The sequence below is a fragment of the Engraulis encrasicolus genome, chromosome 18 (assembly GCF_034702125.1).
Source record: "Engraulis encrasicolus isolate BLACKSEA-1 chromosome 18, IST_EnEncr_1.0, whole genome shotgun sequence".
Taxonomy (NCBI): Eukaryota; Metazoa; Chordata; class Actinopteri; order Clupeiformes; family Engraulidae; genus Engraulis; species Engraulis encrasicolus.
This window is the reverse complement of record NC_085874.1, coordinates 14659574-14677227: the sequence shown is the minus strand read 5'-3', so window position 1 is coordinate 14677227 and position 17654 is coordinate 14659574. Positions and strand designations below refer to the sequence as shown.

The following is a 17654-nucleotide window of genomic DNA, read 5'->3' as shown; positions in this document are numbered from 1 at the left end:
GCCTCACTGAACATGCAGTGCTGATATTCCTTTAACGGTTGAAGCAAACACACCCAGTGAGACACTCAGTGAGACAGACGATTACTTTTGCCTAAACTGTGGGACTACGAAGAACATGTAGTGCTGACGCCTCTTTAACGGTTGAAGCAAGCACACCACACCCCACAGTGCTGGAATATGTGCGACCCTTCATGTTCTAGCCGACCACATACAGTTGAGGGCCTGTTTACTGAGGAGAAATACAGCGTTATAGAAGCAAACTGAACAAATTTAGTAAGAACTGACAGCATTAGAAACACTGTGAGCAGCATTGTGAGCAGCCTTATGCCTGATACATTTGCTCATGAAAGAGTTGCTCTAATCTGAGAGACTTTTTGTCTGGTCATTTTCACTCGCAGTGTAAGCGCTTTCTTTGCTGGGTCTTCAAAGGGTGCTGTAGTTCACAAGCCATTCCTTCATTACACAGCTACCGGCAGCAAATGAAATGTGAGACTGATAACCTGCTCACATAAATAAGATTTAAAATGCTGCATCATGCATCATGAATATTGCAAAATACCTCCGCCCCCCTCCATTTCACTCTAGCTCCAAATTGCCCAAATAATAAAAATCTTCTCTGCGATTGCCCCGGCAAAGACGATTTAGAAGATGAAGTTTGTACCAACAGTAATATGCTTGCAGCAATCGTTTTAGTTTTATCTTCTAACATGACGTGTCCAATGAAGTGCTAACTCCCAAAATGTCACCGTTAAAAAAAGGGATGGTAGGAGCCCATTAATGGGGGTGCGGACTTTATCTGCTGCATTTTTAAGGCTGGTTCCCTGGAGAAAAACAGACACTTAAGAGACAAGGGTGCATGTCATTTTTAAATAAAGACACACTTTTAAAAGATTCAGCTGATTGCGTTCCTTTCAACTGCACTTAATCAAACGTTTTCAAAATTTAAAAAATGTTTTAATTTGTTCACGGTGCCCTTGTATCTTGATTTGCACTGCTGGAGAACTGATTTAATTATCCAGATTTCCACATTTACATGTCAGAAATGCCCAACCAGCTGAAATTGGGAGGCCTGAAAAAATGCACCGATCATCTTTTTTTTAGACGTACTTAGATATTATTCATTTGTAGATATTGCACATTGGTTGCATTAGTGTTCCCTAAAGGTTATTGTTGGCAAGTCCTGTTTTTATCCCCCCTTCTTTTACTGACAGACATACTACGTATATATCTATGATCTGAGATTGTGACTTTTTTTCCATATACATGACTTTTTTTCCATATACAGTACAAATAATTGCCCGTCATGTCCTGTATGTCCTATGCTGAGGCTGCTGGTGTGAATGCTACATGTTAGTTAAGCCCCAGGCTGTTTGCCCTCTTGCTTCACCAGATCCCTGGCGGCTTTTTCCTCATTCATTTATTCATTCATTCATTCATTCATTCATTCGTTCATGCTGTGACATTCATGACACTCCACGGGCCTTAGCAGGCTTTCAAACGAAATGCGATCCTGTAGCTGTTTGAAAGGATGATGACAAATAACGACGTGGGATGTCACAGAGGCCAGCCATCTCATTCATCTGAGTGCGGGAGTAATGTGGGGAGCAGGGGTGGAGCTATAAGGTGGCTGAGCAGGGCATTTGCCCTGGGGCCCTGGGCCCTCCCGTATTGGTGGTCGGAACCCTATCTTGACCTTGGAAGGCTGTATGGTGGGGTCCTATCAGTGTTTTGCCCTGGGGCCCTGTGTGTAGTTGTTCCGCCACTGGTGGGAGACTCAATGACAGTACGCTGAGGATGGTTACTGCCGCCGTCAGAGATAAGAGCAAGATGCGCCTGAAGGACTACTCAGAGTGTTGTATAGTATACAGTATCTACATGGCAGAACAGCAGTGGTTTTGATGGCACAGGTGGACAGAAGTGAAAGAAGGAAGTAAAAGAGGGGCTATTTCATTCCGTTGGATTTTTGGGTTTCATTTCCGTTGCTTTTAACGCGGGTGGTTTCACCAATCACATCATCTGCTGTACCCAGGATCAGCCGTCTGATAGTTGGTTGGAGCAACCCCAGGCTCAGAATTGAAAAATAAATGTTAAAAAAAAGGATAAAAGAAAACTCTGCCGCATTTGACAGGTGACTGTTTTGTTTTGAGTTCCCTTTAGAAATTGATTGCTGAGTTGTTTGTATCAAAGTTGGGGCTAGAGGTTGGATTATCCCAACCTTGTTGTAACACCTCTGACTCTCACTGTGATTCCAAACCATCATCAGTCTTTCACATTGCAGTCAGAGTACATGGTTGATACCCTTGAGACCTGGGTTTGAGGCGAGGTGAGATGACGGCTCTTACCCTTGCAGTAATTGGTTTCAGAATAATAATAATAATAATAATAATACTTTCGTTTTATATAGCGCCTTTCAAAACACCCAAGGACGCTTCACAGAGTGTTGTGTTGGAGAGTGTGAGTGTGTGTGCGCGTCAGTGTGTGAGCATGTGTGTGAATGCGCGAAACTGCTTGTGGAACTAGCAGCCATAAGCCTCCAGGAAGAGATGTGTCTTAAGGTGTTGCTTAAACATGGCCAGTGAAGTGGTATGGCTTGGTAAACCTAATGTATTTGAAGGTAAACTTACTTACTACTGTATATCTGAGGGAGGTCCTGGTTAGGTTGATTGAGAAAGCCTAGGAATGTGGTTGAGGAAAGTATGCAGAGAGTTCTATGGAGTACCTGAATATGTCAGATGTGCTCATGGGGACAGCAGTTCATTGTAATGCCATTGCTAGCGTTGAGGGTATCCTCTGACTGCCATTCCAACAAGTCTGGCTCGGAAGCATGTGTGGCACCCCCCGGAGACCTTGCTGTGTGGCGGAGTGGGGTCACTGCTCTCGCCCTTCACTACAAGTGCCATCATTAATGATGGATAAGGTGAGTGGGTGGGTAGTCTGTATGAGAGAGAGAGAGAGAGAGAGAGAGAGAGAGAGAGAGAGAGAGAGGGAGAGAGGGAAAGGGTGAAAAGAGGACACACTGACAGACAGAGTGAAACAATGAGAGAATGACAAACTGGCAAGACTGACAAAAACTCTCAAGTAGATATGATGGTAAAAAAAAATAGAGGGTGAACTGAACTCCTCCTCCAGGGGAAGGAAGTGGAAAAGCTTGACATTGAGGAAGGTCAAAGGTCAAATGACCTTTATGGCCTCGCATGACCTCTACCTCTGTGGACGTGTCCCTGGCCAGGTGCGGAATTAATGGCCATGGCAAGCCATGTCAGGTAGTGTTCCGTTAGAGGGAGCCATCTCTCATTGTGAATGTCCTTTTTCGGTGAAGAATATCTCACATTGTGTATCTGGCAGTTTACACCGAAAGAACATTGACCAAGACTTTGACCATGAAGTTGAGTTGCAATAGAGAACGAGAATACACAATGCACAACACGACTTCATGACATTATTAAAGAAGGAGGGTTGTTGCCTAGCACAAGGGGCAGTAGCATTAGGAGAGATGCTGCACGCCTTGACACGCTGGTGTGGAAAGCTGGGCCTGTTGAAGGCACAGAACTGGAGGCTCTCACTAGTCACTACCACCGCTTATAAGAGGACACTGAGCAGAGTGGACTCTATAATGGACAGCTACAATCACCCCTTGCACTCAGTCTTTGCCAAACAGAGAAGCCTGTTCATCTACAGATTCCACACCATCCCTTGTAGGCTACGAAGGTCCTTTTCCCCCTGGGCCATCCAGCTATTTAACACCACACAGAATGACACACAGAAAGAGATTGTCATAGGTGACAGAAACCAAACCCCCACATCACTACACACTTACCTAATTCCCCCCTGGGATCAATAAACAATACTCTACTACTCTACTCTACTCTACCTCTATATTTGTTCTCTGTGGAGGCTGCTTATCGCTGAATCTCACCCAAATTTTACCTCCTGTGCCTGCTAGCTCCCCACTACCATAGCTCATACAGCAGCAACCAAAATCCCATCATTTTTATGCACCAAAAGTCGCACATTCTGAAACAAGGACATGAAAGCCTTTTTTCACCAAATCTGATGGGGCACTCATCAGTACTAGAGGATGCCACAAAATGGATGGAAAAAAGACACGATATATTTAATATGGTGAAGAGCATGATGAGGTGCTTTTATTATATGATCCCCCGAGAAGTGACCACTTGAACCGTGTGTGTGTGGGTGGGTGTGGGTGTGGGTGTGGGTAGGTGGGGGTTGAGGGTTATAGGCTGTGGAAGCTTTAGGGGTTTCTCTCCCAATGGGCTAATGCTGATTGGATTTTAAAAATGCAATAGGTCTGACTGCAAAGGGGATTTTACACTTTCTCTCTCTCTCTCTCTCGCTCTCTCTATCTATCTCTCTCTCTCTCTCTCTCTCTCTCTCTCTCTCTCTCGCTCTTTCTCTCTCTCTTTCTCTTTCTCTCTCTCTCTCTCTCTCTCTCTCTGTCTGTATTTCCTTCATCTCTCTCTTTCTCTGAAATTCCACTGCAATAAACTTTATTGCCGTGACTGTAAAAGCTACAGTAAAATATTACTAGAACATTGAAATGCAGAGAATACAATACACTTAAAGCGATGGTTCGGAGTAGAATCACCCTAATGCCATTTGAACCGTGACACCCATCCACCTTTACACCCGAAGTGTTTTCTGCCGCAGGCTTACATCAACAGAGTTGCCGTGTTATTCGATGTTTATTCCGGTTAGCTTGACTCAAGCGCATATGGATACTGGGCACCGTCTCCAAACTTTCCCCACAAAAATAACATGTCATGACACCAAACTTCTGCAGTAGCACAAATATGGTCTGTACTCACGAAACGAAGCATTTGGAAGTTTGGAAATAGTCCAGGAGTTTATTATTATCAACACAAGCCGAATAGCTTCTCTGCTGCTAAAGCTGCGCCAACGTTACTTCCGTCATCTAAGACAAGCATGTAAGAGTCCTCAACGAAGCTCATAATATGCACAATGAAAAGTGAATTCAGCATCAGTATTGATAACGAAAATCCTTGTCTAATTGATAGTAGGTAAGATTTGAAATATCTTTTAAGTATTGCCTTGAAAATATAAGCCTTAATCACAATTCAGTGAAAACTTTTTTAACACTCTCGTCTGGAAGTTTGTTGAAGACTTTTACGGGCTTGTCTCATATGACGGAAGTAACATTGGCACAGCTTTAGCAGCAGAGAAGCTATTCAGCTTGTGTTGATAATACTAAACTCCTGGACTATTTCCAAACTTCCAAATGCTTCGTTTCGTGAGTACAGACCATATTTGTGCTACTGCAGAAGTTTGGTGTCATGACATGTTATTTTTGTGGGGAAAGTTTGGAGACGGTGCCCAGTATCCATATGCGCTTGAGTCAAGCTAACCGGAATAAACATCGAATAACACGGCAACTCTGTTGATGTAAGTCTGCGGCAGAAAACACTTCGGGTGTAAAGGTGGATGGGTGTCACGGTTCAAATGGCATTAGGGTGATTCTACTCCGAACCATCGCTTTAAAGCAGTCTTCTTTCAATGTATTTTCTCATTTTCCTTCATTTGCCATTTTTTCCTCTCTCACCCACCCCCCCTCTCCTCCTCACGACACACACACACACACACACACACACACACACACACACACACACACACACACACACACACACACACACACACACACACACACACACACACACACACACACACACACACACACACAGCACTCTCTCTCTCTCTCTCTCTCTCTCTCTCTCTCTCTCTCTCTCTCTCTCTCTCTCTCTCTCTCTCTCTCTCTCTCTCTCTCTCCTCCTCCCCCTGTTCCTCCTCCTCCTCCTCATCCTAGATGTGTGTGCAGTGGCTGGGCCAGTGTTTCTGGAACTACCTGGACTGGCCTGAGGTGTGCCACTACCTGTGCACATGCGTGGTGCTGGGCCCTGACTACCAGGTGTACATGTGCATCGCCGTGCTCAAGCACCTGCAGCAGGACGTCCTCGCCCACGCCCAGACACAGGACCTGCAGGTCTTCCTGAAGGTGCGTTGGTTCTGCATGTTCAGAGTGTGCACATCCCAAAACAGAAAAAACATGTTTTTGTGGGTGCAGGATATAAATTAATGCATGAAAGGAAAAAACACCCGCACAGCACAGAAGCCCCCTTGCTGTGGTCTGTTTAGTGAAAAAACTGTGTGTGTGTGTGTGTTTCTGAGTGTGCGTGTGCGTGTGCATGTGTATGTGCGTGTGTGGGGTGCATGTGTGTGTGTGTGTGTGTGTGTGTGTGTGTGTGTGTGTGTGTGTGTGTGTGTGTGTGTGTGTGTGTGTGTGTGTGTGTGTGTGTGTGTGTGTGTTTGTTTCTGTGAATGTATGATTGCCTATTTTTTACATTTGTATTACTTCGCATCTATTCTAACTCAAATGACATAAAAAATCTCGAAAAGTTTCTGATGAACTGAAAATGTGCAATTGTCAAATACCAAGTGAGAAGCTTTATTTTTCCCCACAGATTATTACACTATTATCTTTTTTCAATCTAAATGAATGAGTCAAATGGAAAATGTGTGTGGCTATTGTTCTGCAAAGGCCCTGAAATATAAAGACAGATTATTAAGAGTCTCTTTTGTCCCTGTTCCCTCAACACGTAGCAAAACCGCCTGAATTGTGGTCTCCATATTTGGGTCCACAAAACTCAAAACATAATTGCTTGTCACTGCACAATATTCTCCTTGCTTTTTTACCCTACCCTTTTTTCAGCCATCTTGGTACATTCAATGATGCCATACAAAGGCATGCCATGAAACAAAGAAGGGGGGGGGTTGGGTTCAAAGCAATTCAACCCTCAGTTTGAGTCTTTAGTGGATTTATCATCAGGGAAAGTGTTTCCGCTAAAGTACTGCCTAATGTTCTCTACCTTCACTCTCGTAATGTGAAAGTGATTTCCTTTGAGACGGGCTAAGGTTGATGAAAGTTTCCAAACTCCCTCAACAGCTTTCAATAAAAAAGACACTGCTTAGTCGTTTTCTATCTGTCAGGCTACATTATTTTTTTCCCTTTCTAGTATTTACAGCTTTATCAAAGTGATAATGAGCACAGTAGGGTTGTGAAGCGGCATTCATGATAACAATTATGTGTGTGCTCGGTGACTGTAATTTTCAAGCAATTATTCCGCCACAAATTCAAAACTGTGTTTCGCCGAACTCTGACAAAATGAACAAGCAAAAATCCAAGAAAAGTGCTCGCAAGTTGCTTTCTATGAACATAGCAACATTGACAGTTAATCTATTAGTAGTGGTCCATGACTGTGTGCCCATGAATGGCACATTTCATGTTTCTTATAAACAGTGCTGGTCGTATGGCAATTGTTTTTATAACACTACCGACGTGCTCACAGATGCCTTCATAGCCGAGTAACTAGCCTACCTGTAATAAATGTAGCCTGTAATGTCTGTACATTTTATAAATTACGGACTTTGCTTATTTTGTGCGAATGCACCACAGTAACACAGACGTAACGCAGTAATTTGTGGTTACCAGAGGTTCGCAGGTAATACTTACCCCTTGCGAATAAGGCCTGTTTTTGTGTGTGTCTCTGTATGTCTGTATATAAAAGTGTGTGTGTGTGTGTGTGTGTGTGTGTGTGTGTGTGTGTGTGTGTGTGTGTGTGTGTGTGTGTGTGTGTGTGTGTGTGTGTGTGTGTGTGTGTGTGACTAATCAAGCAGGCAATGAGCACTGGCCACTTGTTGTAAAGCCTTGATGTCCAAACAAAGTCTTGTTGGCCAAATCCGGCACGGGCATGGCAAACATTTGGCCCGCCATGAGGTCAGAACAAATGGAAACATAAATGTGTGTGATTTTCACAGCCTCACTCGTGCTACATAATTTGGCCCTTGGAGAAAAATAATTGGAAAGCAACAGTGGGTCGAAATGGGAGACTATGGCAGGCTGACCTATTGCACTCTTCATTCTCCTTTCATATCCATACGGTACCAGCTCTCAATCAATTCTGGTTTATTTCATCCAATTAAAAATGTATTGCATGCTAAGCCACAACAGTTGCCTCATTGGCTTCACAAACGATGCCAAAAAAAAAAGCACTAACAAACGTTGCAATACTTCGGCCATCTTTTCGTCATAATGCTTTAGAAGGTGTTAGTCTTCATTCACAGCCTTGTTTCAAGTCTTCTGGAGGCAACTACTGTGAAAATAAATGTGAATGGGATGATTAAACACAACCCATATCATTTTTGATTGTGCAAAAGTATACTGCCTCGTAAAAGTCAGGTCCCAGTGGTGTAGCTGAGTGATTCACACATAGAGGCAGAGCTGGGTTTTTGTTTATACTAAGCACGCATGTCGACTAAGAAGGAATACAAGTTTATGATACGATATACTTTATTGCCCCAAAGGGAATTTAGTCTTGGGCTTGTATGCTGCAGACCTAATGCTTTGCATGTAGACAATAAAATAGATATTAGATTACTTAGTGACTAGTAAGTAACACATTGCAAGACCTAGCGGCATATTGAACAATACAGTACCAGGCTTAGTAGGAGAGGCATCGTAGCTTATCAAGCATCCGAAACGGATTATAGACCAAGCTTGATCTCACAAACCTGCCAGAGACAGGGTCAATGGGCATCCTTCAAATTCCTCTACTGTATATGCATTTGGACACAGCTACAGCCAATCAACCAACAGATTCCTATGACATATGCATACTGTTTGTTATGTCATTTCTTGCGTTGGTTCCTGATCAGGAAGACTTGAGAATAGCCAGATTGTCAGAGTGTGTTGAATGCGAAATTTAATGGGTGGGGCCCAGGCAAATGTATTCTAGATGGGATGTGCCCGGGCTGTTAACCTACAGTAGCAGCAATGCAGATTTCAACGACCCACATGCAGTTTGCAGCTTCAGCAGACACCAGACTTGCCCAGAAGTCCTGGTGCTGGGGAGTTTCATACCGAATGTCACCCTCAAAATGTGGAAAGTTGTACAGTGAGGCCAATATGTATTTGATCCCTTGCTGATTTTGCCGGTTTGCCCACTAATAAAGACATGATCAGTCTATACATTTATGATAATATGTATTCAAACATGGAGAGACAGAATATCAAAAAGAAATTCCAGAAAATAACTTAAAATAATATATTTTAATGTATTTGTATTTAATTTAGGCAAATAAGTATTTGACCCCTCTAGCTAAAGAGGATAAAGTGCTTTGTGGCAAAGCCCTAGTTGTCTAGCACTGAGGTCAGATGCTTCTTTTAGTTGATGACAATGTTTGTGCATATAGTAGAAAATATTTTTGCCCATTTTTCTTTGCACATTATCTCTAAAACATTAATAGTTTGTGGCTGTAGCTTGGCAAATGGGAGGTTCAGTTCTCTCCATAGAATTACTATATGGTTAATATTTGGAGACTGTCTAGGCCACTTCACGACTTTAATATGCTTCTTATTGAGCCACTCCTTCGTTGCTTTGACTGTATGTTGTGTATTATTGTCATGTTGGGAGATCCAAAAATGGCCCACCCTTCAGTGTAGTGGTGGAGGGAAGGACGTTTGCACTCAGGATTGCACATTACATGTCTCCCTCCATCCATTCGTTGACGATATGAAGTTGTCCTGTGCCTTGGCCAGACAAACACCCTCAAACCCTAATGATACCACTTTCATGCATGATGGTGAGGAGGGTGTTCTTGGGATCATAGACAGCAGTACTCTTTCTCAAAACACATTGAATTGTGATAATGCCAAACAGCTTGATTTTGGTTTCATCTGACTACAGCACCTCCTTATTATATCCTAAACCAGTCTGATGTCCGTTGGCAAACCTCAAGTGGGACTGCACAGGTTCCTTCTGAAGTAGAGGTACCATGTGTGCACTACAGGATTTTAAACCTCTGTGGCATTAAGTGCTACCAGTAGTTTTCTCAGTGATTTTGGTCCCAGTAGCTTTGATATCATTGCCTAGTTCATCTTGTACAGCTCTAGGGTGATTTCTTTCTGTTCTCATGATTATCAAATCCCTACAAAGGTCAAATCTCGTATAGAACCCCAGACAGGCTGATGGATAGTCATTTTGTATTCCTCACATTTTGGAAGAAATGCATCAACAGCTGGGTCATTAATACCCAGTCTCTTTCTTGTGACAGCCCATTTAATCTTTGTTCAGGTCTAAAATCGTGTCCCTGATATCATTTGACCAGTCTTTGGTCTTTCCCATGCTGGTGAGGTTGGAGTGTGACTGATTCACTCATACTATGGACTGATTCTGCTGATTCAATGTGTCTTATGCATGTTAGTATGTACAGGTGTCTTTAATTCAGATGACAAGTTGATCGGAAGTGCCCATCTGGTCTGTGGGCCCGGAACTCTAATCAGTTGGCAGGGGATCAAATACTTATTTTGCTCGATGAAATGGAAATAAATTAATATATATTCTCTTCAGTTAATTTCTGGATTTTCTTTTTGATATTATGTCTCTCCATATTAGAATACATATTATCATAACATTTATTGACTGATCATGTCTTTGTTAGTAGGCAAACCAACAAAATCAGCAAGGGATCAAATACATATTGGACTCACTGTACCTATACATCGACAGACAAAGATGAGAGGCAGACACACACACACACACACTGAGTGAAGAGAGAAGGATTCTGATATCGGTTCCTTGTTTACCGTATTAAATTAAAGTAGCTGAATGTGTAACTTGTGCCGTTTTCATTACGGGTATTGACGTCACAGCTTGGCTACAGAGCTGTCTACTGTGATTGTCAATGAAGTGATTCTTCCACAGCCGTCATCGAGTTAATGTAGCTCCTTACCACTGCTGTCCACTTCTATTCATTTAAGCCTCGTCAATGAACACAAGGAATCCTAATGCGACGCATTATCGACTCCCTTGATCTGTAGAATTAAAAGTGGATATACACAGGTTTTTTGAGAAGATAGAACGTTTCCCCATCCAAGATTGCACAAAAACTAGAGAAAACAAAATCTTTTGGGGCCCCGATGGAAAAGTCTTTGCGAGTCCATTTGTACTTTTTGTACCTTTTTTGAGAAGACCAGATTAGTCAAGCGAAGAGTGTGGATGAGTAAGTAGATGAAGAAAATTATAAATGCTAAGAGTGTGTGTGTGTGTGTGTGTGTGTGTGTGTGTGTGTGTGTGTGTGTGTGTGTGTGTGTGTGTGTGTGTGTGTGTGTGTGTGTGTGTGTGTGTGTGTGTGTGTGTGTGTGTGTGTGTGTGTGTGTGTGTGTGTGTGTGTGTGTGTGTGTTTGTGTGTGTGTGTGTGTTAGTGCCTGTGCCTGTGTCCGTGTCCGTGTCCGTGTCCGTGTCCGTGTGTGTGCCTGGTTCTGTGTCTGTGTCCGAGTGTGTGTGTCCCTGTCCGTCTGCCTGTGTCTGTATCTGTATCTGCGTTTCCATAAAATATGTGCTCATTGTTAATGTTGTGGTTCCCATGTGTTGTACAGGAGGAGCCCATCACAGGCTTCAAGGTGAGCAGCTACCTGGAGTTCATGGAGGGACTGGAGCGCCGCTACAGAGCCATGGTGCTCAGCGACATGAGGAGCATCCTGCACAAGCACAGCTGATGAGGAGAGTTCCAGAATCTTCTTGGCACCGTGTTATCAATACAAGGTTCTGGATTCAGAACCTCTTCATAGAGTCTGGACCAATTAGAACATCTTAGAATTGTACAAAAACTAACACACACCCTACCACCTTACCACCACCCTACACACAAAGCTGGTGAGGAAACCTTCTGGAATCAACAAGCTCCGGAGCCAAAATCAGTATCTGCATCTCCTTGGTACAGGATCGACTGGAATTGGAGTTGGTCTGAACATACTCCAACTGTAGACAAAAAAAACTATAGCTGTCAAGATTCTGTGCCTACAGCTGTTTTGCCTTGTACAATCATCGCATCCTGGATACAGAAATGAATAAGAACAATTGATGAATCTCTGAGAATATGAGAAACTCTGAAACAATTTGAACCAATTTGATGCTGAACTTGTACAACAAAGCCAGGGATTTGTATTTTTTAGGCAGTTTGACTCTTATTGACTCCATTATTGTAGTCCGTGAAACATGGACGTTGTGACAGTTACAGTATTTTATCTCTTATGAGGCTGAACTAGGTTTGCTATCAATCATAAATGTGTGTGTGTTTAGGGGGGGCGGGGCGTGGGGGCGTGCGTTCCTGTGTGTGAGCATGTGTGCGTGTGTGAGTGTGCGTGTGTTTCTGTTTACGAGTGTGTGTTTACTTATGCATGGACAGCCATAAGTGACACAGTGTGTGTGTAATATATTTGCACTTGAGTCTTGCATGCCAAATAAGGTGTGTTTTAACACCTGTTTATGTGGCCGTGAATTCGGACAATGTATGGACAGTAAAGCAATCATCCCTAAACACTGCTTCCTACTTATTGCTCCTTAAGTTTGTTTGTACACCTGCCTCCACGGTACGTGTGGTGCATTTTGCAGCTGAACTGTGTCGTGGCATTTTTGTAAATACAATTGGTGATTGACAGCTACATTATTTGCTGTAGCCATTAACATTTATGACCTCATTAATCCGCACGTCAAGGAACACAAGCGCTTCTGTCAACAAGGAGTGGCAAACGTTTTATCACCCAGCCAGTGTAAACAGAGGGAGGGAGTAAGGAGTTGCGGAGGACTGCAGCCTTCATTAGCGGTCACCTCTTCCTCCTCTTCCTCTTCACTTCTCCCCACTTGCTCTCCTCCCCCTTTCCTTTCCGTTCCTCCTGTTCTTCTCCACGCCCTCCCCTCGTCGTCTTCCTGTACTTTTCTTTTTCCTTCTCCTCATCTTCACTTGTCCCGTCTTCCTCTTGCTCTACTCTTCCTTTCTTGCATCATCTTCCCCTCTCCTCTTCTTCATTCTTCCTCTACTCTTCTCTTTTCCCTTGTTCTCACCTCTAACTTGCCTCTCCTCTTCCTCTCCTCTTCTTCATTCTTCCTCTACTCTTCTCTTTTCCCTTGTTCTCACCTCTAACTTGCCTCTCCTCTTCCTCTCCTCTTCTTCATTCTTCCTCTACTCTTCTCTTTTCCCTTGTTCTCACCTCTAACTTGCCTCTCCTCCTCCTCTTCCTCTCCTATTCTTCTCTTCTCCACTTCTCCTCCCCTTCATCTCCTCTCCTTCTCTTCTGTTCTCCTCTGCCCTGAGTTCCTCATCTTCTCTCCTCCCCTCCCATCTTCCTCTCCCCTTCCTTGTCGTCTCTCTTCTTCCTTTCCTATTTCCTTCATTACAGGACAGCACATCAACCCCAGCAGGTTCATTGAAAGCAGTGTGCAATTCAGACACCCCACTTACTTTACATTTCCAGCAGCAGACAGCCCTTACACACACACACACACACACACACACACACACACACACACACACACACACACACACACACACACACACACACACACACACACACACACACACACACACACACACACACACACACACATATACACACACACACACACACAGTCTCTCTCTCTCTTTCTCTCTCTCTCTCTCTCTCTCTCTCTCTCTCTCTCTCTCTCTCTCTCTCTTTAGAAGACAAGACGTATCCACAAAGGTACATGTATCCGGGAGTAGTCCTGTTTGCCTCTTGTTTCGCTCTTCCTCTTGCCTCTTTTGACAACCATGCCCTGGATGAATGAGACGCTTCACACACACACACACACACACACACACACACACACTTCTTGTCTCTCCTGTCATCTCCTTTCCTTCTTTGCCGCTCTCCCTCTTTTGTACGCCATGTAAGCAAGTCAGCAAGGCTGAATAATGAATGGCATCATTAAAGTGGCTCTCTCACCTGCACAGCGTCTCTTGAATATTGCATGCCGATTTATCACATAAAGGCCAGCCACTGGCTTCTCATCTCCACGGTCGCTAAATGTTTACTGAAAGCATGTTCGCGCGGGGAGGGAGCCGTCATTGTTTTCTCATTGAAGGTATTACTGATGGTTGCCGTCGCGAGTGCGGATGCGCAGGGATTTCAAAAGAAAGGGTAACACATAGACAACAGCCACGTGTACTGTATGACTGAGCTGTCCTTTTCCCTAGCACGGCACGCTCCTGTTTAGCATAAGCTAATGCGTCAGCGTGATGAAATCAATTGACCCGTTAATCCAGAAAGCTAATGAGCGGTTAACACCAGGCGTGTCACGGAACAGAGGAAGCTCATTATCTGGCTGATGGTAAATGACATGTTTGAAGACCCGCTCTCGAGAAGACAATTGGCCATCTTTTTTTTTTTTTTTTACTGTTATGGTGGTGATCAGTCTAACAGTTCATCTCGATAATTGCCCTTAATTGATGGAAAATAAGCCGAGGTGCTTAATTAATGATAATTGAGATGATTAAAGACAAATCAAGTCCCACACCTCCTTTTATCTATCCATTTCTCTCTCTTTCTCTCTCTCTCTCTCTCTCTCTCTCTCTCTCTCTCGTTCTCCCACCCCTAGCTCTATCTGTCTTTCCCCATATCTCATTTCCTCACCGCCCCTTTCACTCTGCTACAGTACTACATAGATGATGCCTCTTGTGTTGGCCACAATGCAGTCAGCTACACAGCTTAATCATTCATTGGAGAAGAATAGTGATAATTCATTTCTCATGTCCCATTCATTTTAGAAAAGTAGCCCCTTAACTCACAACATTCCACCACTGGAACATAATAGTCACTGAAAAAAGCGTAACTACTATAGTACTACATCACTATGACAGTGCACAGGACCTTCATGCCTCTTTTCCACTGCCGCTTTTCTGGAAGGCCTACAGCTCGACACCGCGCCACTCGGCCGCCACTTTCTGCTACACTGTTGAGCTGTGTTGTGCCTACTCGAAAAGTGAAAAGTTGCAGCCAAGTCATTCTGTGTCGAGCTGTAGACCTACCAAAAAAACGGCAGTGGAAAAGAGGCATTAGTAATACAGTACACTACAACTTGGTCATTGCCATTCTGGTAACAACTAATACGTATGTACACCGGTCACACCGGTGTGACGTGTGATAAGTGCGTTACGTCCCTTTTGAGGGGGGGGAACTTTGGGGGGAAGTGAATTGGTGGTGTTGGGAAAGAATAAACGAAAGACAAGGACCTGTAGACTAGCGTTGTTCACACTCAACATGCTGAATACGTGTTGTTGGCTGTTCAAATAATATAGCCAAACAGCCATGGTTGAAGCATGGACTGTGTTTATTTGGGCAAGCCGATGTAGCATGTAAATTCATGAAACTTTCGGTTTGTTTTCCCCTAAAAAGGGGCCTAACGCATATCCACGAGCAAAGTACCCGGATTACAGGGGCCATATTCAGTGCAATGTGCAGCGCAGTGAATCACAGTCAATACTTTATTACATTACATTACATTGCACTTAGCTGACGCTTTCATTTTTATTCAAAGTGACTTACAGTTATTCATTTTCAGGGTATTGGTTACAGGCCCTGGAGCAATGTGGGGTTAGGTGCCTTGCTCAAGGGCAGTTCAGCCATGGATGGAGATGTAGGGAGAGGTCAGGGGGGATTCGAACCTGCAACCCCTAGATTGAAAGACCAACTCTCTAACCACTAGGCCACGGCTGCCCCACCCAATACAGTGTCAATTCATATGTGCCAAAATAAATAAAAGACAGTTATGGGGAGGGGCAAGTATTGGAGGTCTTACCCACCATAGTGTAGAGCAGTGATTCTCAAACTGTGGGCCGGGGCCCAATGGTGGGCCGTGACGGTATTCCAAGTGGGCTGTGAAATCATTTTCTAAAAAATGAAGAGATTTGTTGCAAAACGGCGTATTCACCATTTTTGACTTTTGTATTTTATTATTGGAAATGTCCTATCTAAATTTTATGTGTGAATTCTTGCCGTTCAAATATTCCGAGAACGTACTTTTTAAACCTATATAAAATGCATTTTGCAATACAATGGAATGCCAAATACAAAAAAGGCAAATTCCTAATACGTGGCTTTGCTACGAAGCTCTTCAATTCTTAACAACATTTGTTGCTGAGTTGCTGTTGACTCTTCATTTGAGTGGAATTGTTTATGGGCAGAGGTGTAACCCGAACATTTGTGAACATTTCAAGTGGGCCCCAAGTTGGGAAAGGTTGGGAACTCCTGGTTTATAGCCTATTCAACTGAAGGGGCATATTGTGTATTTGTTCAGACAGAATAGCAGTAGCAGCCAGCTCTTTGTATTTTTCCCGAAGTGGGGATTCTACAAAGCCTGATTTTTATCCTTCTCCCTCAGTTCTGAATAATGTTACTCTACAGAGAACTCATTATTTTTAAAAACATCTACTTTCATAAATAAATGAGTCAGATTCCCGTGTTTTTTTCCCCTGTGAAATATGAATTCATAATACGTAGACATTCATAATATATGTACAGTATTATTTGGGTGGAAATCTACCCAAATCTTTTTCAGACCACAAGGGATTTTGTAATGTTAAGTAAGGTGATCGTCATAGAGACAAAATAAAGGAGTAGTTAACTGAAATGTTAACACCTTCTTTATATTATTGTATGTACTGTATGCTTTAACAACTTCCCAAGAGAAAAAAACATGTGTTGGCTCGAGCTCAGAGGCTTTTAATCACACACTCAGATGAAACGCTGTAGCACAGCGATGTGTAACAATTACAATAATCTCCAGAAGTTTGTAGCATTATAGAGACAAAGCTTGTTTGTATTTTTAATGACTGAAGAAAAAACATAAAGCATTTTTACAATACAACATGGAGGTGGACTTGTTGTAATTAGTGTTATTCCCTTCCCTTTCCGGCAGATCGCTGATCTTCTAATAATACCCCTGCCTGTTGTCTGGCCAGCAACAGAGAGGCAGAGAGAAACCGAAAAACTAAAGCTGGGGGCATGAAGAAACACAAGTGTTAACACAAGTCTTGTTTTTTTTTCAACCTTAAAATAATGTTTACGATATCATCTCTTAGGTTCATGAACTCATGTTAGGAGTGAACATTTTGTTTCATTTGTTCAATGTAGGCTATATGAGTTAGCCTGGTTGTCACAGACGGTGCGTTTGTGTACATAAACTACGTCTGTAGCACTGAAGTTAGCACGCCGTTCTCGAATCACAAAACAAATGATGCATATTGCTACTCACCACCCACAGATTCCTCCAAAAACGTTTTCTGTTCAACTCCAAAGAGTCAATATAGTCTATAATCTGTCCTGTGATTAATTAATGCGAGCTGCCGTAGGATATTTAAGCAATAAATGCTCCGGATATTTTCTGTCCGGAGACCGGTATGCCAACAGCAGTGTTCCAGACGGAAGTTTGTGTAATATCTAGCTCTCAACAGCTCTCCACCAGGGGGCTCCAGAGCTACACACACACACCGTCAGCGAGAGCCAGGCTATATATGAGTCCAATATGTATTTGATCCCTTGTTGATTTTGCCGGTTTGCCCACTAATAAAGACATGATCAGTCTACAAATTTAATGAGAATATGTATTCATACATGGAGAGACAGAATATCAAAAAGAAATTCCAGAAAATAACTTAAAATAATATATTTTAATTGATTTGTATTTAATTTAGTCAAATAAGTATTTGACCCCTCTAGCTAAAGAAGATAAAGTGCTTTGTGGCAAAGCCCTAGTTGTCTAGCACTGAGG

The 17654-nt window shown here is 43.0% G+C and overlaps 1 protein-coding gene across 1 annotated transcript in view; it reads left to right on the top strand.

The window, feature by feature from the left end:
* tbc1d32 (TBC1 domain family, member 32) overlaps positions 1-12035 on the top strand; it is a 92148-nt gene extending 80113 nt beyond the window's left edge. Inside the window, exons 33-34 of the mRNA XM_063223081.1 lie at positions 5840-6028; positions 11468-12035. Of these exons, the coding sequence (XP_063079151.1) occupies positions 5840-6028; positions 11468-11587 (309 nt within the window). The 3' untranslated portion in view covers positions 11588-12035. The remainder of the gene's footprint in view (positions 1-5839; positions 6029-11467) is intronic.
* The last annotated feature ends 5619 nt before the right edge of the window (positions 12036-17654 follow it).